The sequence below is a fragment of the Protomyctophum parallelum genome (assembly GCF_964188405.1).
Source record: "Protomyctophum parallelum genome assembly, chromosome: 9".
Lineage (NCBI taxonomy): Eukaryota > Metazoa > Chordata > Actinopteri > Myctophiformes > Myctophidae > Protomyctophum > Protomyctophum parallelum.
Genome location: NC_139706.1, coordinates 44498947 through 44526793, shown reverse-complemented (window position 1 = coordinate 44526793; position 27847 = coordinate 44498947). Strand labels below are relative to the sequence as shown.

The 27847-nt window shown below is 45.8% G+C and overlaps 1 protein-coding gene across 1 annotated transcript in view; it reads left to right on the top strand.

The window, feature by feature from the left end:
• Positions 1-1501: 1501 nt before the first annotated feature.
• Positions 1502-27847, top strand: part of grm5b (glutamate receptor, metabotropic 5b) — a gene marked incomplete at both ends in the record, with an annotated part of 93633 nt that continues 67287 nt past the window's right edge. Inside the window, 6 exons of the mRNA XM_083773278.1 lie at positions 1502-1705; positions 2976-3222; positions 3817-4013; positions 8933-9047; positions 25625-25699; positions 26381-26555. Of these exons, the coding sequence (XP_083629404.1) occupies positions 1502-1705; positions 2976-3222; positions 3817-4013; positions 8933-9047; positions 25625-25699; positions 26381-26555 (1013 nt within the window). The remainder of the gene's footprint in view (positions 1706-2975; positions 3223-3816; positions 4014-8932; positions 9048-25624; positions 25700-26380; positions 26556-27847) is intronic.

Below are 27847 nucleotides of genomic sequence, written 5' to 3'. Positions count from 1 at the left end.
GAGGCCCAACGGGTCCTACTAGAGCCCCCCAGCTCTGCGGAGGCCCAACGGGTCCTACTAGAGCCCCCCAGCTCTGCAGAGGCCCAACGGGTCCTACTAGAGCCCCCCAGCTCTGCAGAGGCCCAACGGGTCCTACTAGAGCCCCCCAGCTCTGCAGAGGCCCAACAGGTCCTACTAGAGCCCCCCAGCTCTGCAGAGGCCCAACGGGTCCTACTAGAGCCCCCCAGCTCTGCGGAGGCCCAACGGGTCCTACTAGAGCCCCCCAGCTCTGCAGAGGCCCAACGGGTCCTACTAGAGCCCCCCAGCTCTGCGGAGGCCCAACGGGTCCTACTAGAGCCCCCCAGCTCTGCAGAGGCCCAACAGGTCCTACTAGAGCCCCCCAGCTCTGCAGAGGCCCAACGGGTCCTACTAGAGCCCCCCAGCTCTGCAGAGGCCCAACGGGTCCTACTAGAGCCCCCCAGCTCTGCAGAGGCCCAACAGGTCCTACTAGAGCCCCCCAGCTCTGCAGAGGCCCAACGGGTCCTACTAGAGCCCCCCAGCTCTGCAGAGGCCCAACGGGTCCTACTAGAGCCCCCCAGCTCTGCGGAGGCCCAACGGGTCCTACTAGAGCCCCCCAGCTCTGCGGAGGCCCAACGGGTCCTACTAGAGCCCCCCAGCTCTGCAGAGGCCCAACGGGTCCTACTAGAGCCCCCCAGCTCTGCAGAGGCCCAACGGGTCCTACTAGTGAAACTAATAAGCCCCCCAGCTCTGCAGAGGCCCAACGGGTCCTACTAGCGATGCATTCAGTGTTTTCATTAGCCAATAAAGACGGCGTGCATGCATGCAGGGTTAGCTAAAAATGCAAAACAATGCAAAAGAAAAAGTTAAACGCTGGATTAACGGCAATTAATCAAATCTCGTTCTCTCGGGCGTGGCGTCCTGGAAAAAGGTAGATTAATCTCGTTTTCTCGGACATGCCACTGAAACAGTTAAAAATAAAAAATCACTGTTCTAATTCTCTTATTTTCTCTTCTCTGCTCACAGGTTGTAAGGCCCACATGTCTGTCACCTGTTACCATGGAGACCAACTTTGCTGCTGGGAAGTCTTTCAGCCAATGAGAGCAAAGCGAGGAGCTCAGATGAACGCTCCGAGCCGCCACGCTGGAACAATGTCATTTCCTGTTCTGACTGTCCGGTTGTGATGTAATTTCTTCCAGTTTCAGTGACAATCCACTTGTGGACTGTGATGAAGAAACCATCTGCTTGTTCAAAAATGTGAAAAACATATCTTTCAAAAATTCTCCAAAAAATGTAAATCAAGGACATTTGGAAAAATGTCAGTGTTGAACAAACAAACAAACAAACAAACAAACCAACAAACACAAACGTAGGTCACTATGGCAAACGACAGCATCACTAAGAGCTGTTCTCTGGTCAGTGAATTACAATATTAACTATCGCCAACGTCCGTCGTCTTTTTGAAGAAAACAAAAGAAGAAAAACAGAAAAAGGCACCAATAACATGCTGTGGTGGTTGCTGCTGGCCCTGCCCCTAAAGAAACGCACCAATAACATGCTGTGGTGGTTGCTGCTGGCCCTGCCCCTGTGGGCGGGGCGTACCCCGGCCGACTCCGCCCAGTCTGAGAGGCGGGTCGTAGCGCACATCCCTGGTGACATCATCATCGGGGCGCTGTTCTCCGTCCATCACCAGCCTCCTGCGGACAAGGTGTGTGTGTGTGTGTGTGTGTGTGTGTGTGTGTGTGTGTGTGTGTGTGTCTGCCTGCTAATGTCCCCAGAACTACAGTACAGTAGGATGTGAGGAATAGATGTTGTATAACCAAATGGTGACTGGAAGGGGTATAGAGCGTCGAAGTCCCTCCCCCTTTCAGAACGACGAGTGGCCCAGGAAATGAATCCCAATGCATTTTTCCCTGCATTTTGTTTCGCCGCGGACAAAGCCAACTCGGATCGTGACAAATCATGACAATGAACACAATATTTTGGGCCGATCAAATCATTAGAAAGAAGAAAATAAAGGCAGGAGACAACACTATTTGTTTTGTTTTTCTTCTTTGTCACGATCCGAGTTGGCTTTGTCCGCGGCGTAACCATCTTTAAATAAATACTTTAAGAAAAGCCTATGGGGAAAATGCATTGCGATTCATTTCCTGGGCCACTCGTCGTTCTGAAAGGGGGAGGGACTGCGACGCTCTATTCCAGTCAAACGGTGCCTTCCCACTTCCATACCTGCAGGAATACTTTAGTGACATTCTCAAACCCGCTAAAACAGTTAAAATGACGGAGGCACGCTGTCTAAAGTGCACTTGAGCCACGAAAGGCGCCGCTGTGCTCAATGTTGCGAATTCCACTTCAGCCGACTCGGTGCCGATCGGGTCAATGTCCCCATAGGGATACAATGGTAACTCATATGCCCCCTATAGTCAACATGTGCTGTTTCAGCAAATGTTTGACTTCTTGGGACGTGCAACCATATTTTAAGTTCAGTCAGATAACTCACAAATAGTTTGAACCAATATTTTATTATGATAATATGTGTGGATATAATATTTCATCTTAGTGTTCAGGCTATGCTACATTATTTCTCCCTGCTCAGCACAATTAGACAACCATCATTAACCATTAAGTAGTCACAGAATATTTATCTCCACTATGATCGGTCACAGAGATTTTCGCTTTAGCTTTAGCGTTTTTCTTTTGTTATGGTCCGCAGAAAATACCATATTGGCGGACGGGGAAGTGGAACGCTACAGGAATTTGAGAAAAGTGGATGGGAGCTGTTTTTTAATTGTATCACGTGATTTCCTGGTTTCAATGATGGTGACTATCAGGTTCCCAAAGAGCGCCATGTATCGTAAAACTACTGAATAGACATCGTGACGAGAATCTCATTGGCAGGCAATACGTTAATGTTACATTATCATTAAAATCCTGTTGTTTTTGGGTGTCCCCCCCCCCCCTCTTTTGCGCTTATGCAGGTCCACGAGCGCAAGTGCGGCTCGGTGCGCGAGCAGTATGGCATCCAGCGCGTGGAGGCCATGATGTACACGCTGGACCGCATCAACGCCGACCCGCGCATCCTGCCCAACATCACGCTGGGCTGCGAGATCCGAGACTCCTGCTGGCACTCGGCCGTGGCGCTGGAGCAGAGCATCGAGTTCATACGCGACTCCCTGGTCTCGTTCGACGAGGCCGAGGCAGAGGCGGGGGGAGGAGGAGGAGGAGGTATGGCTCAGTGCTGGATAAAATTACTCACACTTTTTAAGTAAAAATATCAATACTGCAATATAGAAATGCAGGTAGAGCAGGTCGTCCAATGATCCATGGGTCGGCGGTTCGAATCCCGGCTCCTCCTGTCTACATGTCAAAGTGTCCTTGGGCAAGACGCTGGACCCCAAATTGCTCCCGATGTGCTGGTTGGAACCTTGCATGGCTTCTACCGCAATCGGTGTATGAATGGGTGAAGGGTGAATGTAATGCACAATCTATGTAAAGCGCCTTGGATAAAGGCGCTATATAAATGCACCATTTACTGTACCACACATGATTTAGTGGATTACAGTATAACCCTAACATATATAGGGACAAGCTACAGTTGCCTTATATGTGTGCTTTTGCCTAAGAACTAAATCTAAAGTTACTATGTTTAGTGACCCTGTCTAAAATCCCATTTCAAGTTTTCAATTGTATAAAGATATTTTGAAAAATCAGCAGATCTACAAGCCCACAATGCGCACATTGCTTGTAATTAAATTATTAATCACAATTATTCAGTTTGACAATGAATGGTCAAGTATAATCATGTCGTGACGGCGACAGGCCCAGGGGGAGGCGGTGGCGGCGGAGCGATGAGGTGCGCGGACCCCTTGGCGACGCCCATGCAGGGGAAGAAGCCCATCGTGGGCCTGATCGGGCCCGGGTCCAGCTCCGTGGCCATCCAGGTGCAGAACCTCCTGCAGCTCTTCAACATACCGCAGATCGCCTACTCTGCCACCAGCATGGACCTCAGTGACAAGGTACAGCAGGGATGGAGAGGGCCACTATAGTTCATATACTATGTCGTATCGATCATGTTTTGGGAAAGGTGAAATGCTGCTGCTGTTCTTGCATGATGCATGTGGGATTTGTATCCGTTTTCATAGCTGCTGCTATCCCAAACTCCTCTCATGCATCATTATTATGATATGATATTAGGGCTGCGAATCTTTAGGTGTCCCACGATTCGATTCCGATTCTTGGGGTGACGATTCGATTCAAAAACGATCTTTTCGATTTTTTCGATTCTCGATTAAAAAAAGATTTTTTGCAGTTTTTTATTTTTATTAAAAACAATTAAATAGAATTTTAGCATGATCTACTCCAGTCTTCTGGCATGAAAGCAGAGTACATTTAGTAAAAAGCTTGTATAATTGTAAAGGTTTTATCAACTGAATGATTTAAACACACAAAGGTTAAATCCAAGAGTAAGAACATGTCTCATTGATTTAGCTTGCACAAATTTGAACCAGTACAAAAGTTACAAAATCTCTTCTCACTCAATACCAGAACAATACATTAGTATTAAAACAGGTGTAAAATAAATACAATTGGCAGGCTTAGCTTAGCTGGTAGTAAATGCACTATGCAGAAACCCAGGCCATAATGCATTGCGAATCGATTTTTTTTGACAGCCCTATGTGATATAGTACTTTATTGTCAGTTCAAACTGAAATTTGTCTTGCGACCCAGCAGCCATTTATGCAGAACACACATACACACAGTTGAGCACAAAGAATATATTTTTTAATAATAATATGGGTTTAATATTGATGTCCTGGGGTGACCAACCAACCAAACAACACACTGACGGGAAATACACAATTTCATAGTAAATGTGTGCGACCTGTGGTCGCAATCAATAATATATCAGTCTGATATTAACCTGTTGGCCGCATTAAGTGATGGTGGGGGCTGCAAGTGGCTCCCGGGCTACCATTTGCCCATGTACAGTATGAGGTGCAGCACTGCCTCTCAAACATTGTTGTCTCAGGGAATGACAGCCTGTAAATAACACTCTTTGATCCACGGCACCCCTGAATGATATTGGGTTACTTTTTTTGTGACTCAATGTTTATTCCTTTTTTCAGATTTTACATAGAAAAATAGGAGATGGACAAAAAAAAAGGGGGGAAAAAAAGAATTGGACATACAAATAGACAACAAATGAAACACAAACAAGACAAAAAGTTAATACAGTACAATACAAATATGTGACCAGTGCCAACAAAACATGCCTCATGTCGCCTTTTCCATTTTTCAGATTTTTACAGATTATTAAAGTACAGAATGTAAGCTTTCATATGATGTATCATTCAATGAAATTGGACAATAATTGAAGGAGATATAACCATTTTAAAATGACTGGGGCCTTTCACCCAAAGCTGAGAAAAGCCCTTTTCAATATTCACAACATTTTATCACCTTAGAGCTGGACAGAAGTGGGTGTGACAATGGGAGGGACAAGAGACAATAGGACGTTTTAGCTGTCAACAGTGCAACACTAGAAACACTGACATGTTTAAGCCAGTAGAACAAACAATGCAATTTGTAAGGTGCCCCAATAAACCCTTTTGAAAGTACTAAGTATTAAATACTAAGTATAAGTATTCAAGTATTAAATATTAAGTTAAGTGTTCAATTTAACTTATACACTACCTGGTTGTAAATAGCTGCAGTACACCATTTTATGCAGGTCTACTTTAAGCAATCAAAGTCAGACAATTGACCCAGTATTTTAAATAAATAAAATCGACGCATCAGGCTATGATGTTGTGCGCTTGTAGATTTGCTATTTTAATAAACAGATCTGTCCACATGCAGTCACAATGCCTGGTTTCATTTATAGTAATTCCTGTGCATTCGATGGGTGGATTCATACTACATCGGGTGTCTATTTAGTGTGCAAGGCTTACATCCGGTCTAAAGCCCACCCACTGTATGCCCTGATTTATATACACAATACATACACGATCCGTATCCTCCCCTCACCGGATGTTGAATTAACAGTACTAACGGCCGTATTTGAAAAGACGTAGCTCTTTGCTGGGTGCGCGAGGAAAAAAATTAAGCGGTTTTCCGACATTTCCTTTTCAATTGATACCGTTTCTTAGAGACGGCCTACACAAACGTTCTATATACCAAATGAAAGCCTGCATTTCATAGTTTACATAGTATATAACCTTTTTTTAAATGAGCAAGAAATGAGCGAGTTGTGATTAAAAGAAAAGACGTGTGATCTCTTTGCTCTTTAACACACAGACGGCTAGCTAACTAGGCTAGCTAGCTTCTAGCCTGTTGTTTGTTGGTGAAAGACTCCAAGCTGGGAAGTGTATTTCAGCGAGTAGCTATACGTGGTTTTGTTTATTTTCTGTAAAGTCTAACCCAAATGCCCAGAATACTTCTGTGTTTACAAACACAAGCACGCTAATGGGCGGTGATCAGAGCGTGAAACCTGAGGACAAAGAGATTCCAGGACCAATCGTAACCAACATGCAAATCTCGGAACTGCGCTCTTCTGCCTCCAGAAACTTGTTAAAAAACAAGCCCACTTTGACGTATAAATGTATACATTTAATTTGCCCAAATGAACAATCTGTTTGAATGAAAACCTTCTTCAACATTCAAACTGTATTAATATGGAAAAAAAAGAAAATCACATAAAAAAAAAAAACGAGTTTATTTATTGATTTAAGGCATGTTCATTCTGGCGACATGAGGCACATTCTGCTGGCACTGGTCACATATACAGAAAAAATACAACATAATACAACACAATAAATAAAATTAAAACAATATATCACCTTACATTTACGTATGCCATTACTTTACAGCAATATGCTAATCTTTTCCCCTGAGATGTCACGAGGAAAACTTGAGATAATATCCATGAAGTGATTTTGATGAATTCCACTGAATGGGCAACATGCGTAAAGTGCTAACGAGTGCTGTGTGTTAAACCCCAGCTGCGTGGGGGTTTACTCATGCTATAAATGCACGGGGCAAAAATATGCTGCCTGCAGTTCCAGCTTTGTCCAGTTAGAGTTTGGTGGCTTCAACGTTGGCCAGCCGCTCTGGGGGCTTGGTTGTATCTGTCTGCATCACATGGGCCGTTCTGGACCGACTCGGCGCTGGACACCGCCCTCTCGTCTGCAACGTGTGCACTGAATCTGAACTAGACGGACACAGACATTTGGCAGTATTTATTGGCCTGGATTATTGCGTGAGTGAAATATCAGTCCCTCCACCTCTCTCACTAGTCACTACTCCCCTCATCCACTCTCTATGCCTTTCCTTCCCCACCTCCCTGCCCCTCCTCTCCCTCACTCCCTATTTATTTTTCTCGGTGTCTCTCTCTCTCGATCTCTCTCTCTCGCACGCGTTATTTCTGTCTCTCTCTCTCTATAACTCTCCCTTCGTCGTCGTCCCCCTCTCTCCCCGTATCCTCCTCCTCTCTTTGTCATGGGGACAGCTCCTAACTGTCCTCAGTCCATGTGCACAAAGCATCCACTGTGCTCCATCCTGCTCCACTGCATTCTACTGTTAATCTCTCGCAGCTGCCTTCAGCTGCACATCTTTATCACGCAGGTACAGTATAGCCAACACACCTGACCTCAGCCGGAGTCTGATCTGATATAACGCTGGTGTGGTTCTCAGACGTTTTTATGCCAGGGACCCCAAAATTAATGCATATGTGTTGGATGCAAAATTTACCAATTTAGCTGGGGACCCCCTGGAACCCCCCATCTAGGACTCCTTTTGAGAACCACCGTGATACACATCAAATCTTTTCTTCTCGTGGTCCCTAGAACATTATTTTGTTATGGGGGGGGGGGGGGGGGGGGCGCATTGACAGGAAATACTTTAACCCATTCTGACCTGAGATCAGATTCATACGAGGTTTCCACTGGACACACATTGGTCTGATTGACCCATTCTGACCTGAGATCAGATTCATATGAGGTTTCCACTGGACACACACACACTGGTCTGATTGACCCATTCTGACCTGAGATCAGATTCTAAAAAATGTCAGTCGTTCTTCGATTTTTCAAAAATAGCAGACCTACAAGCTCATAGCGCGCCACTCGGTGGCGCGCTATGAGCTTGTAGATCTGCTATTTTTCAATAGCTAAAGCATAACATGATGCCAACACCAAAATGGGTGCCCGGTCAGAAGGGGTTAAGCACCACTGATATAGCAACACAGGTTAGGATTTAGAATACTTTTATCGGCCTCAGGTCGTAATGTGTTAAAAACCTAAACAAAAACACTTGGTTGATGAAAGTGCTGTATACAATATGAAGAATGTTAAAAAAGTAGTGAAAATATAGCCAACAATAGCTCATAGTGTCACATAACTCACAATGTGTCACATCGAAAAATGCTCTGAGCTGAACTAGTTTTTGTCGCTTTTGGGTCTCGAGCTAAAAAGTATGGGATCCACTGCTTTAGAAGTGACCCGGTGTCATACATATACGATAATTGTTACATTCATGAATCATAATTAATTTGGTTTTTAATCACGTTTCAGGGTCTGTATAAGTACTTCCTTTTTTTATATATTCATTCGTTTTTTTTAATCACATTTCAGAGTCTGTACGAGTACTTCATGATTCCTATATTCATTTGGTTTTTAACCCATTCTGACCGGGCACCCATTTTGGTGTCGGCATCATGTTATGCTTTAGCTATTGAAAAATAGCAGATCTACAAGCTCATATCGCGCCACCGAGTGGCGCGATACGAGCTTGTAGGTCTGCTATTTTTTGAAAAAAAAAAAGAGCGACTGACATTTCTAGAATCTGATCTCAGGTCAGAATGGGTTAATCACATTTCAGAGTCTGAATAACCACTTCATGATTCCTATATTCATTTGGTTTTTTAATCACGTTCCAGAGTCTGTACAAGTACTTCATGCGCGTGGTGCCGTCAGACGCGCAGCAGGCCCGGGCCATGGTGGACATCGTGAAGAGATACAACTGGAGCTACGTGTCTGCCATCCACACTGAAGGTACGCTGACGACAACAACAACACATGCACTGCTTGGTTTGTTGGCGTATTATGCCAGGAACCCAGACGTAAAAAAAACCCTGCTGGCCAAAGCTGGAACTGTAGGCAAGGCATGCACAAGCATGTATAGCCCATTCTGACCGGGCACCCATTTTGGTGTTGGCATCATGTTATGCTTTAGCTATTTAAAAATAGCAGATCTACAAGCTCATATCGCGCCACCGAGTGGCGCGATACGAGCTTGTAGGTCTGCTATTTTTGAAAAATCGAAGAGCGACTGACATTTTTAGAATCTGATCTCAGGTCAGAATGGGTTCATCAGGACCAGTGTGTGTCCGGCGGAAACCTCGTATGAATCTGATCTCAGGTCAGAATGGGATAGAGCCCGCGGGTAACTCGGATTGCTCGTTCATGGATCCATTCAGGCGGTTAATTAGCACCACATTTTGGTGCCCAAATCAAGACAGTGTGGAAGTGGAGCGTCTTTCCGCGTGCTTCAAAACCATAGACTGTAAAAAATATGGACAAAGCGTTCCCCGGGTCTAACATGGACGTAAAATGAAGCCTGTTATTCCTGCACTGTAAGTCGCCATCTTTCTAGATCCGTTTGGTACCAGCTGGCCATTGGCTGGCTCCGTTTTGGACCAGCTGGTCATTGGCTGCCCAGACAACGAGGCGGGACTTCCCCCCTTCTTCTCCGTTGGTTTTTATTTTGACTCGAGTGGGAGGGGAATCCCGATCATAGACTGTAACGGTAGCCACGCCCCTCAGAACATACGCGATGTTTTTTTTTCTTTATGGTCATTTTTTTAATTAATGGGACCATAATTTTCCAAAAAGAATATTATGACATTAGAAATGAGACTTTAAACTAGTGACTGGAAGAAGAAAGTATTCATGACCATGTTTATTAAGGTAATACAGTCTAGGTGAAGTTGGGCCAAAATACATGGGCCTCTATGGAGCTATGGGGCTTTTTGGGTCCAGTCCAGCGCCACAACAGGCCATTATATGAACTACCGATTTCAAATGAGGCTTCACGAAATATCTGGCTGACTGCCCCCCTGTTCAAAACCCACATATATAACTCTATGCTCACAGCATAACTGGTCCTATACTCCCGGGCCTCTTCCCTATAACACTCACAGGTGTTCCGTTCTGCTCAAACAGTCCGTTTGTTCTGTAATATAGAGCTGAATGTACAGTTCAAATCAGGACGTACTTCAATATGAACCATGTGCCGTACATCAAGAGGTTATTGCACCGTGTGACATCCAGGGGACATAAACAAGTGTCATTTATCTCTCCACACGCAGCGTCCCCAGGTGACATTTATCTCCCTTCGCGTGCAGCATCCTTTAGGGCAGGCTATTCCTCTCTCTCTCTCTCTCTCTCTCTCTGTAGTTATGGCTCTTTATAGCGAGCAGCCGTCCCTTCATGTATCTGTGTTAGATGTTTGCTGATAGTGAGGTAGGCGCCAGGACTGGAGGACAATGCTGCTACAACTGTGTGTGTGCGTGTGCGTGTGCGTGCGTGCGTGCGTGCACGCGCGGCACATCAGCCTTACACCGCCGCACACAGGCTGCTGTGACCTTCAAATGTGCTCCCCAAGGTCGAACGCAGACTTCAGGAACACAATCACTGTCAGCCTGCCTGGCGTGTACGTAAGGGAGAGAGGCGGGGGGGGGGGGGGGGGGGGGGCTGGGGGATCACGCACTCTTTGAGTCTCTGCAAAATGTCACAGCTATATAGTTCCATGGTGTTCTTTTACACATGTATACTGCTATTACTGCATGTCAATTCAGCACCATAATGACAGGAAAGCAACGTGCGTGCGTGTTTCTGACAGTGAGGTCCAGCATGGGAGCAGATTCCAGTATGGCTGTAACGGCAGGCAGCCCAGGCAGGCAGAGAGGGTGGTGGGGGGGCTTAATGGCAGGCAGCCCAGGCAGGCAGAGAGGGTGGTGGGGGGGCTTAATGGCAGGCAGCCCAGGCAGGCAGAGAGGGTGGTGGGGGGGCTTAATGGCAGGCAGCCCAGGCAGGCAGAGAGGGTGGTGGTGGGGGGGCGTAATGGCAGGCAGGCAGAGAGGGTGGTGGGGGGGGGGCGTAATGGCAGGCAGGCAGAGAGGGTGGGGGGGGGAGGGGGGGGGGGGGGGGCGTAATGGCAGGCAGGCAGAGAGGGTGGTGGGGGGGGGGGGGGGGGGGGGGGCGTAATGGCAGGCAGGCAGAGAGGGTGGTGGGGGGGGGGGGGGGCGTAATGGCAGGCAGGCAGAGAGGGTGGGGGGGGGAGGGGGGGGGGGGGGGGCGTAATGGCAGGCAGGCAGAGAGGGTGGTGGGGGGGGGGGGGGGGGGGGGGGGCGTAATGGCAGGCAGGCAGAGAGGGTGGTGGGGGGGGGGGGGGGCGTAATGGCAGGCAGGCAGAGAGGGTGGGGGGGGGGGGGGGGGCGTGGGGGGGGGGGGGGGGGCGTAATGGCAGGCAGGCAGAGAGAGGACTCACGTTCGCTGCTCAATTCAATTCAGTCAAATTTGATCCAATTGGCCTTCTAGACATTTCACATGATGTTGTCACAGCAACACCAGCGAGAGAGATTGATCCAAACCTCAAGACATGAAGGCATCTCTCTCTCTCTCTCTCTCTCTCTCTCTCTCTCTCTCTCTCTCTCTCTCTCTCTCTCTCTACCGTAGGAATGGGGCTCAGGAGTTGCGCTGTGTGGACCCTGTGCTCATGTTAAAGGCACGGCAGGGTTCTATCTATCTATCTATCTATCTATCTATCTATCTATCTATCTATCTATCTATCTATCTATCTATCTATCTATCTATCTATCTATCTATCTATCTATCTATCGCCTTGTGAGCTTGTAGATCAGCTATTTTCACTATTTTAAAATGTTTTTAAAATGGTAATAAAAAAGGATTTGGGATTGATCTTAAATAAACTGCACTGATTTGTAATTATGAATTCTCAAGTATTTGTAAAAAGCAAGTCCTCCAGCACTTGTACAATAGGTACTTGTAGTACTATATATCACTGACACTTGCACCCCCATAGTCTGCCTGGGTGGATAATTGTTCTACCATTAGAAATTCATAGTTTCATATACAGTAGTCATTGATGCATCTGAAAACTATTGGAGTCTTGGTTCGATGCCAGCATGCACGATAAATATCACGCACGCACGCACGCACGCACGCACAGAGAGAGAGCGCACTGTAGCTTTCTTGGCAGTGACATATCTAAAGCCCAATCCATACTTTGTCTTACGACGAGTGGCGTGGCCAAAGTAGCAGATCTGCAAGCTCACCACGGGCCGCATCTGCGACACATTGTGAGCTTGTGGATCTGCTATCTTCAGGGTGCAAACCGGAGCATACTGTAAATATATCCAGGTCATCCGATCCGTCATCCTCTCTATCTAGTGTGTGTGTGTGTGTGTGTGTGTGTTGGGGGGGCAGTTTTCCCCTCTCTCGTCATGATGCCCAGTACAATCGTACTATGCAGTGGCGCTGTGGTAAAGTGCCTGCACTTAGGCGTATACATAAACGTTTCGGCGAACAGCCTTCTTCAGTGATGACACTGAAGAAGGCTGTTAGTCCTGATGTAGAGAAATAAACCTGACAATTTAACTAGTGTACAAATGTGACCAGAATGGACCTGTAGATATACTCAGTCTGACTGACTGACTGACTGACTGACTGACTGACTGACTGACTGACTAAAAGTGGAGATGATGATATCAGTTCACTATTCCGTGTGGACACGCGGTCTCATTCCTGTAAGATAAAATGTGTGTCACTAAGTGAATTGTAAGTTGGCCACTAATGTGTGCCTCCCCATCATCACAGCACCCACTTCCTCGCCAGAAAAAAAGTGGGTGACCTGGAATACATGCTAATGAAGGGGTGTACAGGGATTCCCCTCCTGGTTCCCCTGTCTCTGTTGTTTGTGTGTGTTGCACAACTCTCCTCTGTCAAGACGAAGAGGCTTATTTTTGTCCCTAATTTGCACCATGATCACCTTCCAAGTCAAATCCTGAGTTTCCATTTAAAGCGATCGGTTGTATTTGGTCTCTAGAAAGATATTTCAGAGGCGTCTTTCTGTACCTTCTGGAAGTTGGCTTGTGTCCCTTCCAAACTATCGCTGCTCTTCACTCTCGCTCCACTGCTGCTGCTGCTGAATGCGGAAAAACAAAACAAAAATATATCGCCCCCATGGTCTGACCAAATTCTGACCAATCACACTACTATAGTTTGGCTATAGTCACGACATCTCTGAGGCGCAGAACACAACCAGAAACGGTCGGAGACCGCTCATCCGAAGCTCTGAATGTGGTTGTCTGATAGTGACAGTCTCACGTAGCCAGGCGATCAAAGATACCTGCCTACCGATAACATATAAAAGTATATAACCCATTCTGACCGGGCACCCATTTTGGTGTCGGCATCATGTTATGCTTTAGCTATTGAAAAATAGCAGATCTACAAGCTCATATCGCGCCACCGAGTGGCGCGATACGAGCTTGTAGGTCTGCTATTTTTGAAAAATCGAAAGAGCGACTGACATTTTTAGAATCTGATCTCAGGTCAGAATGGGTTCATCGGCCCAGGCCGTAGCGTAACGGTCTGGGCACCGGACTGGTGATCCAGTCGCGGTGTGCCGCGGGTTCGACTCCCGGACCCGACACGGCCTTTACCGCATGTCATCCCCCCATCTCTCTCCCGTTTCCTGTCAGCCTACTTTCTATCCCTTAAAAAATCAATAAAGGCGTAAGCCGCAAAAAAATATCTTAAAAAAAAAAGAATGGGTTCATCAGACCAGTGTGTGTCCGGCGGAAACCTCGTATGAATCTGATCTCAGGTCAGAATGGGATAAACGTCTTCCACCGTCCAAGACCAGGAGTGTTCTGGAGGCTCTCAGCCTTGTGTAATTGTTCCCTCAACGCTGGATGTGTTTCCATTCTCTGCCCCCCGGTGAGACATCCATACTCCCTCATTAGACCCCATCGATCTGTGTGGAGAGAGAGAGAGAGAGAGATAGAACAGTGGGTAGAGAATAGAAGAATGTACTTCAAAGACCCCTGACGTTGTAGAGAGTGTGTGTGTGTGTGTGTGTGTGTGTGTGTGTGTGTGTGTGTGTGTGTGTGTGTGTGTGTGTGTGTGTGTGTGTGTGTGTGTGTGTGTGTGTGTGTGTGTGTGTGTGTGTGTGTGTGTGTGTGTGTGTGTGTGTGTGTGTGTGTGTGTGTGTGAGAAGTGTAAAATCCTGTAATTAGTGTCTCAGTGAGAGGAGTGGGAGACAGATGGCCTTGCGTGCACGTGCGTGAGCACACACACACCGATAAAAACGAGTAACCTACTTCATGATAGTCTCAGACAAGAAGCGCGCTGGGAGAGAAAATGCCCTTATTTCTGGTGTGTGTGTGTGTGTGCATTTGTGGTTGTCATCTTTTCCGTTTTCTCCTCCCCTCTGTGCTTTGCTCTCCGTCTTTTACGCAAGCACGCTGCCGCACGCACGCACACACACACACACACACAGTCTCACACACAGTCTCACACACACACACACACACACACACACACACACACACACACACACACACACACACACACACACACACACACACACACACACACACACACACACACACACACACACACACACACACACACACACACACACACACACACACACACACACACACACACACACACACACACACACTGCTATTATATTGCTATTATTATTGTTATTGCATTCTGTTACTACTGCTTTGTCATCAAGATGGTAGTGGTGTGTGTGTGTGGTGTGTGTGTGTGTGTGTGTGTGTGTGTGTGTCAGCTCTTTTAATTAGGCTGAGGTTGAGATCTAGCAGAGGGATAGTCAGGACACATGCACGCACACACGCACGCATGCACACACTTTACCAATTATTTTAAAAGAGCAGATCTACAAGCTCACAACGTGTTGCAGCTTGTATCAGCTTTTTTCTTTTTTTCCACTTTTTTATCCCATGATTTTGCAACCCATTTCTTTCACCCAGTGTCAATTGTCTAATGTAATCCTGGGCGCTACACTCCCTCTGCCATCCTGGGTAGAGCAACGGGCTGACCTCATGCTCCTTTCTATGCATGCAGAATGAAATGAGTCAAAACCGCTTCTTTTCACCTGACAGGGGGAGTTTGTAGCTTGTGGAAGGCCGCAGAACAAAGAGAAGCCCTCGATCCGGCTTCAAGCACGCTCAACAAACGAGCCAAGGATATCTTAACAAAAAGCCTACTGCAGTTGTTCCCAGCCATTCGTTTTGTTCCTCAGAGCCCATCTTCTTACATCTGACAAGAGCTGAGATACTTGTACACACGTATATACATTTTATATACATAAAAAACGCTAACGAATTCCGGAAAGAGAAGCAGATCTAAAAGCTCACCTATCTGAGAGCTATTTCTGAAATGTTCACTATTGTTTGCCAATTTGACATTCCTAAAATTGGGATGCCAGGTTTAATATACAGTAGTATACTAATGTGCTTTACAATGATGTTAAATGTGTATCCAGTGCCCCCTCTTTAGTGCCCCTCCAGTGCCCCCTCTTTAGTGCCCCTCCAGTGCCCCCTCTTTAGTGCCCCTCCAGTGCCCCCTCTTTAGCGCCCCTCCAGTGCCCCCTCTTTAGCGCCCCTCCAGTGCCCCCTCTTTAGTGCCCCTCCAGTGCCCCCTCTTTAGTGCCCCTCCAGTGCCCCCTCTTTAGTGCCCCTCCAGTGCCCCCTCTTTAGCGCCCCTCCAGTGCCCCCTCTTTAGCGCCCCTCCAGTGCCCCCTCTTTAGTGCCCCTCCAGTGCCCCCTCTTTAGTGCCCCTCCAGTGCCCCCTCTTTAGTGCCCCTCCAGTGCCCCCTCTTTAGCGCCCCTCCAGTGCCCCCTCTTTAGTGCCCCTCCAGTGCCCCCTCTTTAGCGCCCCTCCAGTGCTTCTCCAGGTTGGGAAACACCAATCTGGGAACCCATTAGCTAAACAAAGGAAAAAAATGGCGCCCTCTGAGTCTGTCACAAGAGTAGGGAAACGCTTTTCAACCCTTTTCATATCAAGGTCCATTATGAATTTGAACCACTTAGAATATTTAGTTTTAAGTAAATATTTAACATTTTGTCCACAATGCCATGCTGTATTGATTGGAGAGATAACAGGCCAACATGGATCAAAATAACAATTATCCTCCATTCAGACTTCTCTTAACCCTAGAACACTAAACACGGGTGATTTTTCATCCGGACGATAATATTTTCGTAATATGTTGCTGATGTCTGAGGTGGGTGGGTCTTTCGGTACCTTGATGCTCAGTGCACATCATAGAAGATATGTTGTTTCCCTGCCCATGCACATCCTTAGTTTTTCACCTGTGTTTAGTGATAGTGTGATTGAGAGAAATCCCATACACCCACAATGGACTTTATGTTTTTCTTCACTGGACCATTCTTTTTTTTAATTTATATTTTTTGTCCCACGATTTTGTAACCCATTTTTCACCCCTGTGTCAATCATCCTGTGATGTGATCCTGGGCTCTACACACCCTCCGCCAACCTAGGGAGAGCAACGGACTTAACTCATGCTGCCTTCATGCTTGAGTGTCCAAGTTGCTCCTTTACACCTGACAGGGGGGAGTTTCCCTGGTTGGACGTAGCGCGTGGAAGGAACACGTTATTCCAACCAGTTCCTTTCCCCTCCATCAGGCGTCCCGGCTGGCCAGGGGGAGGCAGTTTAGAGACCAGGATTACTGCATGTTTTTGTGAGGGTACCTACCCTAGGGGACACGGGGAGAACATGCAAACTCCACACAGAAAGGCCCTTTCGCCAACCCCGCCTTCGGGTATGGGCACTGATGACGCGGAGGAGGAAACACGCCGCCAGAACCCACAGCGCCCCGAGCGGGAATCGAACCCAGGACCTTCTAGCTGTGAGGCGACAGCACTACCAACTGTGCCACCGTGCCCCTTTCACTGGACCATTCTCACATGTCTCATGAATGGGTGGACCAAAAAGAATTTCCCAGCTCCATTAATTTTTTTAGGAATATTTGTGGTCATATCATAGACTGTAAAAAATATGGACAAAGCGTTCCCCACGTCTAACATGAACGTAAAATGAAGCCTGTAATAATATGCTAATTCCTGATGTAAGTCGCCATCTTTCTAGATCCGTTTGGTACCAGCTGGCCATTGGCTGGCTCCGTTTTGTACCAGCTGGTCATTGGCTGCCCAGACAACGAGGCGGGACTTCCCCCCTTCTTCTCCGTTGGTTTTTATTTTGAGTGGGAGGAGAAGACTCTTGAGTGGGAGGGGAATCCCGATCATAGACTGTAACGGTAGCCACGCCCCTCAGAACATACGCGACTTTATGGTCATTTTTTTAATTAATGGGACCATAATTTTCCAAAAAGAATATTATGACATTAGAAATGAGACTTTAAACGAGTGACTGGAAGAAGAAAGTATTCATGACCATGTTTATTAAGGTAATACAGTCTAGGTGAAGTTGGGCCAAAATACATGGGCCTCTATGGAGCTATGGGGCTTTTTGGGTCCAGTCCAGCGCCACAACAGGCCATTATATGAACTACCGATTTCAAATGAGGCTTCACGAAATATCTGGCTGACTGCCCCCCTGGGTCATATGCACTTTTTTCACCGTTTTTGCCCGGCTGCCTTTTCATTCTCATCCTCATGTATTACGGAATTGGGTATAATAAGTGTTTAGTGATGGTGTAACAAAAAACATGTTTAGTGTTATAGGGTTAAATTAAGTAATGAAGTTGTTTAACATCAATTGAACTCTTGAGAATGTAAGGTTTTACGCTCTCAATTGTTAAAGATCTATACAGGTCCATTTAGTATACCACCTGGTAACTATTGTGAAATGTTTGTAAACATTCTTACGTGAAGATACGGTTCTACACGTTTGTTCAAACATTCAGCTCGGGTCTAAGTGTTTAGTGATGGTGTAACAAAAAACATGTTTAGTGTTATAGGGTTAAATTAAGTAATGAAGTTGTTTAACATCAATTGAACTCTTGAGAATGTAAGGTTTTACGCTCTCAATTGTTAAAGATCTATACAGGTCCATTTAGTATACCACCTGGTAACTATTGTGAAATGTTTGTAAACATTCTTACGTGAAGATACGGTTCTACACGTTTGTTCAAACATTCAGCTCGGGTCTAATGTTAACAAAGCCATGAACCGACGACAGCGACCGGTTTCAGGCCACGTGGGTCTTTCCACAAAGTTTCATTTCAGTTCAATTATAGAGATTTGTACCTCTGAGAGTGAGAACATACATTTTGGTTACATTTGTACAGAGATAAATGAACACAGAATTTGTACTGTGTGGGAACCTCTTTTAGAGGTTGTAATCCATCTGCCTTCCATCCACCTGCTGTCTTAATCAGACCAGTGTGTCCCCAGTGGAAACCTCGTATGAATCTGATCTCAGGTCAGAATGTCCTAAATTAGGTCCGATGGTGGCGGTGGAGATGGAGCTGATACTCATCCAAAGGTGTTTTTGAGGGGCGCCGTCTGTGCTTTCGGAAATTATGTCATATGGCAGCCGGATCTATATGGACATTATTAATGTTTGTTTAGAGTCCATTAAAACAAACATAGACGTGACAGCCAAGTCTATGGACTTTTATTGTTTGTTTAGAGTACTAAATGTGGTGTCATGTGGCAGCCAAGTCTATGGAATTGTACTGTTTGTCCATAGCATGATGTTTGTTTAACCCATTCTGAACGGGCACCCATTTTGGTGTCAGCATCATGTTATGCTTTAGCTATTGAAAAATATCAGATCTACAAGCTCATATCGCGCCACCGAGTGGCGCGATACGAGCTTGTAGGTCTGCTATTTTTGAAAAATCGAAGAACGACTGACATTTTTTTAGAATCTGATCTCAGGTCAGAATGGGTTAATCAGACCAGTGTGTTGTCCAGTGGAAACCTCGTATGAATCTGATCTCAGGTCAGAATGGGTTAATGGTTCTCAAAGTGGGGTCTGTCTGTAACTCTGAGAGTGTACAAATGGAAATGGTCCATTCAGTTCCATCTGTACACTCTCAGTTATGGGGCCTCTTAAACTGAAAATGTCTGAGGAGCGTTTGATGTCTCCTCATCTGCCCCCAACTCTCCTCTCCTCTCCTCTCCTCTCGTCTTCCTCAGTGATGATTACATCTGCCTTGCAACATGCTACACCACGCCATGAAACATCAAACCTCTCTCTCTCCCTCTCTCTCTCTCTCTCTCTCTCTCTCTCTCTCTCTCTCTCTCTCTCTCTCTCCTCACTTGTCCCCGTCCCTCACATCAAGTGTGTCAGCACAGTAATTGAATGTCTAACACAGAAAAGGAGCTCCTCCCTCGACGCCCTCCTTCACACCTTCTGCTCCATCTCTCCCTTTATCACATTTAATCTGCTCTACAATACCCTTCAGTGCAGAGAGAACAGTGGAGTGCATCCAAGAAACCTTAACCCATTCTGACCTGAGATCAGATTCATACGAGGTTTCCGCCGGACACACACTGGTCCTGATGAACCCATTCTGACCTGAGATCAGATTCTAAAAATGTCAGTCGTTCTTTTTTTTTTTCAAAAATAGCAGACCTACAAGCTCGTATCGCGCCACTCGGTGGCGCGATATGAGCTTGTAGATCTGCTATTTTTCAATAGCTAAAGCATAACATGATGCCGACACCAAAATGGGTGCCCGTTCAGAATGGGTTAATAATGAATAATAATAGCTTGAAAAACAGTTCTAAGAAACAAGACAACCTGAGTTCCTCTTGTTCTTCTCCTCTGTTCTCGTCGCATGTCCTCCATGCGACAGCACGTGGTGTAGAACGTGTAAAGGCTACGGCAAATAGTGACCCACCCCGCCCACCCCTGCTCTCCTCTTTCCTTGTCTGCCCTTTCACACTCTCCAGCCCTCCGCCACTCCGCCACTCCACCCCCCACGCGTCCTCGGGGTGTTGTAGCAACGCTCCGCTAAGTGTCAAACATAGAAACCACCCGGGGCAGATGGGACATTGATACTCACACTCTGTCAGACTGCGGAGATCTGAGGATACCACCCCTACACGACAAGCACGCACGCACGCAGATCTGAGCATACGACCCCTACACGACAAGCACGCACGCACGCAGATCTGAGCATACGACCCCTACACGACAAGCACGCACGCACGCAGATCTGAGCATACGACCCCTACACGACAACCACGCACGCACGCACGCAGATCTGAGCATACGACCCCTACACGACAACCACGCACGCACGCACGCAGATCTGAGCATACGACCCCTACACGACAACCACGCACGCACGCACGCAGATCTGAGCATACGACCCCTACACGACAACCACGCACGCACGCACGCAGATCTGAGCATACGACCCCTACACGACAACCACGCACGCACGCACGCAGATCTGAGCATACGACCCCTACACGACAACCACGCACGCACGCACGCAGATCTGAGCATACGACCCCTACACGACAACCACGCACGCACGCACGCAGATCTGAGCATACGACCCCTACACGACAACCACGCACGCACGCAGATCTGAGCATACGACCCCTACACGACAACCACGCACGCAGATCTGAGCATACGACCCCTACACGACAACCACGCACGCACGCAGATCTGAGCATACGACCCCCTACACGACAACCACGCACGCACGCAGATCTGAGCATACGACCCCTACACGACAACCACGCACGCACGCAGATCTGAGCATACGACCCCTACACGACAAGCACGCACGCACAATGTGACACTGACAGATACACATTGTCGCCATTGGGAAGAAACCTCTCATCTCCATATTTGAAGCAGATCTGCACGCAACGCATTTTGAGCTTATGGATTTTTTTCAAATTGAATCCTGAAAAGGAAGCGTTTTGGACATGAGGTTTCCACCCGACAGAGACGATATGCACTCACCCCCTCCCACATCCCACAAACGCATTAAGTGAATGCGCGGCTGCAGCACATGCGTGACTGCACAACACAGAACGCAGTCAGTGTGCACATGTATAGGCTACATAAACAACACAGAACGTGGTCAGTGATGCATGCGCATGCACCTGTACATGCATCATGTAGCAGGTTGCAGCCATTTGTGTTGACATCTACAGTCCAAAAATGAAATCGATATATTTTCATTAGAGAATATGAAGGCTGAAACCTCATGTCTCCATACACAAGAGCATCAAAAGTAGCAGATCCACAAGCTCTTCGTGCCACGTTTCGAGCTTGTAGATCTGCTACTTTTGCCATTTTAGAATTTGAATCCTGTAAAGCAATAGTTTTGGATATGAGGTCTCCACCCGACAGAGGTTGATATTGTTTTTTCTTTGTAATAATGCTTAGCAAGATGCAAGCAAGAGTCATGACAGTACCTCTAAGGGGGTTTAGTTTGGCTTTGCAGCATGCTACAGTATGCTCTGCTATGGTTTAATCACACCATTAGGGCAAGGGATTTTCTTTGATTAAAATCATTTTTAAAAAGCTCTATATTGTGATATATACTCATTGCTATAGAGTGTTTGTTCAGTAACAGGAATCTCCATCTCCAGCTTTTTAGTAAACAGAAAATACATTTTCATGACGGGATACCAATTGTATTTAATTAGGATAACGAACTCAGTCAGGATAGGATACAGATTAAACAAGTGGAATTGGAAGTGATGACGCAAAGAAATGAACAGACAAAAGTGGAACTGGAACACAGCTGGTGAATGGCTACTTTCTCCTGATTGGCTGAAATTTTGTCACCCACCTGACATCTGTTTATGTCATGATCTTACTGTGAACTGTTTACTATTTACCCTTATTTTGTAGTATTGTCTCAGTGTTTCCTGTTTTGCCTAGTTGTTGCCTGTCTTGTCCAAGGGGCCAGCTATGCACTCCAATGTTGAAGCGCTGGGTAAGAGGAAGGACTGCAGGCGGACCCGTGGATTCTTGACGAGGAAACCCCGTGCAACCGAGCACCAAATGTTAAAGCCCAGCTGCACTTCCGCATTTGGACACCAAAATTTGGTGTCCAAATGCTGAATCAGCGAAAAAATGCGTTAATAGACGGTACTTCCGGCAGCCTTCCGGGTGCTTCAAAACGCCACTGAGCAACTTCCACTGACATGAATAGCGGAGGGGGCGGAGCTTCGCGCCAGGCAGTTTAGTCTCTATCCTTTTAATACTCTATGGTCTTGTCTCACCTCATCCCCTGTTACACACCTGTCTCCATTCTGTCATTAGCCTGCAGTTGCCTGATGACACTCACCTGTGTTTGCTTCACTATCAGCCTGTAGTGGTCTATAAGTACTGGACTCATTCTGCTCTCACTGCCAGATCCAAGTTTGATGTTACTGTGGTTCCTGCCTGTTTTGTGCTGCCTCTTCACCATGTAAGCTGTTAAAGGACAACTTTAGTTTTTTTCAACCAAGGTTCATGTTTTAGGTTGTTATTAGAGAAACTAAAAGATGAGTGTTCTTTTTTTTTCATTTGCTGCTTTCTTTCGTTTTAGGGATTTCAGCTGTTTTTGACAGGTGGGCGGGGGCATTCGAGCATGGGGCTAAATATGTATTTTTTTTACAACATTTTATAGCGATTTATTTTTTAATTATTTACTATAGTCCTAATAAATCCCTGGAAATTTCATCTGGCCACAAAACATCACGAGATCTACTGAATGTGTCAAACTGACATTGAGCCTATGACACTTAGGGCTGTATTTTGCGTGTCCTAAGTACCAGGTCTTATTCCCTAACTTGGGTAAACTAAAGACCTGGAGGCGTGATCAATGCCATTTGGCTATTCTGAGTGGCCAAAGAGCATTGATCACACCTCCAGGTCTTTAGTTTACTCAAGTTAGGGAATAAGACCTGGTACTTAAGACACGCAAAATACAGCCCACAGTGTGGCTTCCCCCCAGTAGGCTACCGTCACATTCAGTAGATCCTGTGATTTATTTGTGGCCAGATGTAATTTCCTGGGGTTTATTAGGGCTATAGTAAATAATAATAAAATAAATCTCCATAATATTTTGTAAAAAAATACATATTTAGCACCATGCTCGAATGCCCCCGCCCCCCTGTACAAAACAGCTAAAATCCCTAAAACGAAAGAAAGCAGCAAATGGAAAAAAAATAACCAATCTTTTAGTTTCTCTAATAACAACCTACAACATGAACCTTGGTTGAAAAAAACTAAAGTTGTCCTTTAAGTGTTCTTTGTCTAATAAATACTTTACCTAACTGCCTGCTTGTTCTGCATCTGGGTCCTCAACCTGACACACACCGTGACAGTTTATTAAAGAGCTGGAGAGACAGGGAGACTCCTGTTATTGAACAAACATTCTAGTCTATAACAACAATTACTATCAGAATATTGGGATTTAACCCTTTAACAAAAAACCTTTTGTTTTAACCAAAAATATCACTTACCCTACCTGTAATTTACTAAACAATATCGAGTATGGCGATAAGAGGCTTTTACCGACAGCAACGAAAGGAACATTTTGTTGGTGGTTGACAGAAACTGTCCTTGGGGCTTATTAGCCCATTCTGACCTGAGATCAGATTCATACGAGGTGTCCGCTGGACACACACTGGTCTGATTAACCCATTCTGACCTGAGATCAGATTCTAAAAAATGTCAGTCGTTCTTCGATTTTTCAAAAATAGCAGACCTACAAGCTCGTATCGCGCCACCAAGTGGCGCGATATGAGCTTGTAGGTCTGCTATTTTTCAATAGCTAAAGCATAACATGATGCTGACACCAAAATGGGTGCCCGTTCAAAATGGGTTAGACTCTCTTCCCCCCCATCTCAGTCCTGGTGGAATGTGTGTGTATGAGACAATATCGCTGAACATTTCCACACAGACCCAATGATGACATGATGAAATGAAAAATGATAGAAAACCGTTGTATCACTGCACTCACACACACACACATGCGCACACACAGTTCTGTACTGTATGTTTAAATGCGGAGTGCATCCTGCTAATGTTTATGTACAGTACAGCATATCTTTGGCCTACTTCACCATGGCAACCAGCCCAGAAAGATTACATTAATCACTACCACTCTCTGTGCTTTACTACTGTACCCATCATTGTATACATTCAATATGCATACTGTACCATACATAACATTTAATATGGATGCTGTACTGTACCATACATAACATTTGCATATTAGTGGATCACTTTGGAATACATTTTCATTGGAGTAATTTAAAGGTATATTCCGTGATTTCTCTTAATTCAAATATCACTTTTTGGATAATCCTCCCTACTATAGTGTGCCCTGTCCCCAGTTAACCCCTGGGGTAAAAAAAAACCCCGTAGGTTTCGTTTTTGGCTAGAGAGCCCTGCAGGCTTCATCCAATCAAGATGAGAGGAGCCTTCCTCCAATCATGATCGAGTGGGGGCGGGCCTTGGTGCACATGCTGTTGTCCTGTTGTACGTCCCCCCCCACTGTAGAGCGTGTGCACGTACGTGCACATCTCGTTACCGGGGCGAACCGGGGTTTTTTCCAAATCACTGAACATTACAGGAACTGAAGATTGAACAAAACATCAGGGTTTATATATTTATATATGAATATGTTTCATAGATTAAAAGTTTTCATAGATTTCATAGATTTTCAGCACTATCATCAGTGTATGTTGGATTCATGTTAATGTGTATTTTCAGACATTTAACCAACCACTTAAACCTTTCACTCTGTACTTAGTCTGCTCTTTTCCCCCTCTACACCCAGCCTTTTGCAGAAAATAGCCGAGGCGTTTTTTTGGACTACAAATAAGGATGCAATGTTTCAAATAGTTAGTGTAAAGAAAATATATATCAGATGTGACGGCCCTGAGGTAAATTGGAGTATCCGCTAACCCCCTTTTGAAGACCCCTTGCTCTATTTGATTATTCATTGTTGTTTACGTTAACGTTACTCTGCTATTCCAATTTCACACTTGTAAGTCTCTCTGGATAAGAGTGGCTACCTATAAATGTGTTCTTCACAGCTTATCTGTCTTCCTTTCTGCCTCTCGGCTACATGTCTCTTTTGAACTGTACACTTCTGTGTCATCCATCATCCCTGAGGAAGGTTGTTTGTGACCAAAAGTGTGCTTAAATTAATCTTCATGTACTGTGCAAACTGACAGCATGGATTAAAGTTGCCACGAGTCCACAACTGATTTCATCCATAGAAGTCAGCAAAGGTTAAAGCCTTTGGTGTGTAGAACACCAGGAACAATATTACTAAAATATAATTATCCTAATTATATAATATCATAATTTAGCATATTGTTGTGTTAACTGTGTTAATTGTTTAGGAATCAGTGCTACAGTAGTAGGCTACTTTCACCCCTTTTCACAAATCACACATTAGGTCATACAAACAACTTCAGTTATGAACTTTTATTTTTGCTTTAATCCGTGTGGCTGTGTGCGGGTAACCTGTTGTTGTTGATGTTTATATAATTATACCCCATACGCCCCCCTTTTTTCTCTCCTGTGGGTTCCCTAGGTAACTATGGCGAGAGTGGTATGGAAGCTTTCAAGGACATGGCCGCAAAGGAGGGCATATGCATCGCCCACTCTGGTAAGAGACACGACCTCGCACACGCACGCACGCACGCACGCATGCTCCAGCGGCGAATGCTTATTGCCCACCACCACCTCCTGAGGAAGGCTCAAATAAGGTTCTAGAATATCAATGTTGTTAGGCAGAAACCTAGCCTCGGTACCAGCCTTTCATTTTTGTTGGTGCAAAAATGTAAAGCCTGGAGGAACGCATTGGCCGCTCTGGTCTAAAAGTGGGAGTCAAGCCTGGAGGGTGGGCGTCGCTCCAAATGATGTGACGTAGCGCTGCACTAGGGGGGAGAGGAGGGGCCGGGGGTGATGGACAGATCGATGAGATCCAATCAGTGCGTGCGCAAATCTCAGCCGCGAACCGCCCCTCTAGACCAGAAACCTAACACGTTAGCTCAGGCTAGGCAGAAACCTAATATCTCTATATTTCAATGTGTTATGTTTAGTTTTTGTCTTATTTTATTTATTTACTTTAGTAAATTAATGCACTACTAGTCACAGTACAGCATAACACAAAAGTAGCAATAATAGATTTACAAGCTTCACGTGTAGATTGGCTTTTGCTATCGCTATTTCAGAATAGTTTTTAAAGCAAAAGTGTCTACTTTCCTGAAAAGTAACTGTTTTGGACATACATTATACGAGGGGTCTATTTGCCCCCGGCCGTGACCATTATGTTGTTCTTTTCCAGGTAAGATCTGGAGCAACGCCGGGGAGCAGAGCTTCGACCGGCTGCTGGAGAGACTGAGAGCCCACCTGCCCAAGGCCAGGGTGGTGGCCTGCTTCTGTGAGGGGATGACCGTACGGAACATCCTGATGGCCATGAGGCGCCAGGGCCTGGTGGGAGAGTTCCTGCTCATCGGCAGGTGAGTGGAAACTGGCACTTTGTTACGGAGTGAGAACTGACCCTTGTTGAGTAGTGAAAACTGACATTTTGTTGTTGACACTTGTGGAGTGAAAACTTCTTACGGACACTTTGTTGTTACAGAGTGAAAACTTCTTACGGACACTTTGTTGTTACAGAGTGAAAACTTCTTACGGACATTTTGTTGTTACAGAGTGAAAACTTCTTACGGACACTTTGTTGTTACAGAGTGAAAACGTGTTACGGAGTGAAAACTGACACTTTGTTGTTATGGAGTGAGAAGTGACACTTGTGGAGTGAGAACTTGCTACGGACACTTTGTTGTTACGGAGTGAAGATTTAGACTCTGTTGTTGTTACAGAGTGAAAACTTGTTACGGTGTGAAAACTGACACTCTGTTGTTGTTACGGAGTGAGAATTGACACTTGTTGTGGAGTGAAAACTTGTTATGGACACTTAGTTATTATGGAGTGAAAACTGACACTTGTTGCATTTTGTATCATACTGTAGTGTACAGTAGCGGTTCTCAAACCTGTTTCATGTGAAGGATCCCTAAATGGATACGAAGCCCAATCCACAGCAAGGATTCACAATGCAAACTATTTGCAGCTTGCAACTGCAATTGCAGCGTTCTCTACTGACCCAGTTTTGGGCTAATGTTGCAAGTGGTTGCATGTTGCCATTCTAGTGGCGTTGCGATCATTGGTGTGGACTGGGCTTTAGACCGTGCCAAAAGATTGTGCATACAATTAAAACTAGCCTGCAGCCATTTAGTAAGTCTTTGTACTGTAAGCCTTTCATTTTCTTCACAGTATACTGCTGTTTGATCTTTTCAAAACTCACTTGGCTTTATCATTTTTTTGGTTTGCAAATTGTAATTGCCACCCAGGGTGGTGGTTAACCCATTCTGAACGGGCACCCATTTTGGTGTCAGCATCATGTTATGCTTTAGCCATTTAAAAATAGCAGATCTACAAGCTCATATCGCGCCACCGAGTGGCGCGATACGAGCTTGTAGGTCTGCTATTTTTGAAAAATCGAAGAGCGACTGACATTTTTAGAATCTGATCTCAGGTCAGAATGGGTTCATCAGGACCAGTGTGTGTCCGGCGGAAACCTCGTATGAATCTGATCTCAGGTCAGAATGGGTTAAAGGTTAGTTTCAGGGTCTGGTTGATGGTAGTGAGAGAACCGCCGAGCTCTACAGTATACACCCCCTTTGGCAATGCAAGCACATGTGCGTGCACGGCACGCACCCACGCACTCATGCACGCACTCATGCACGCATGCACA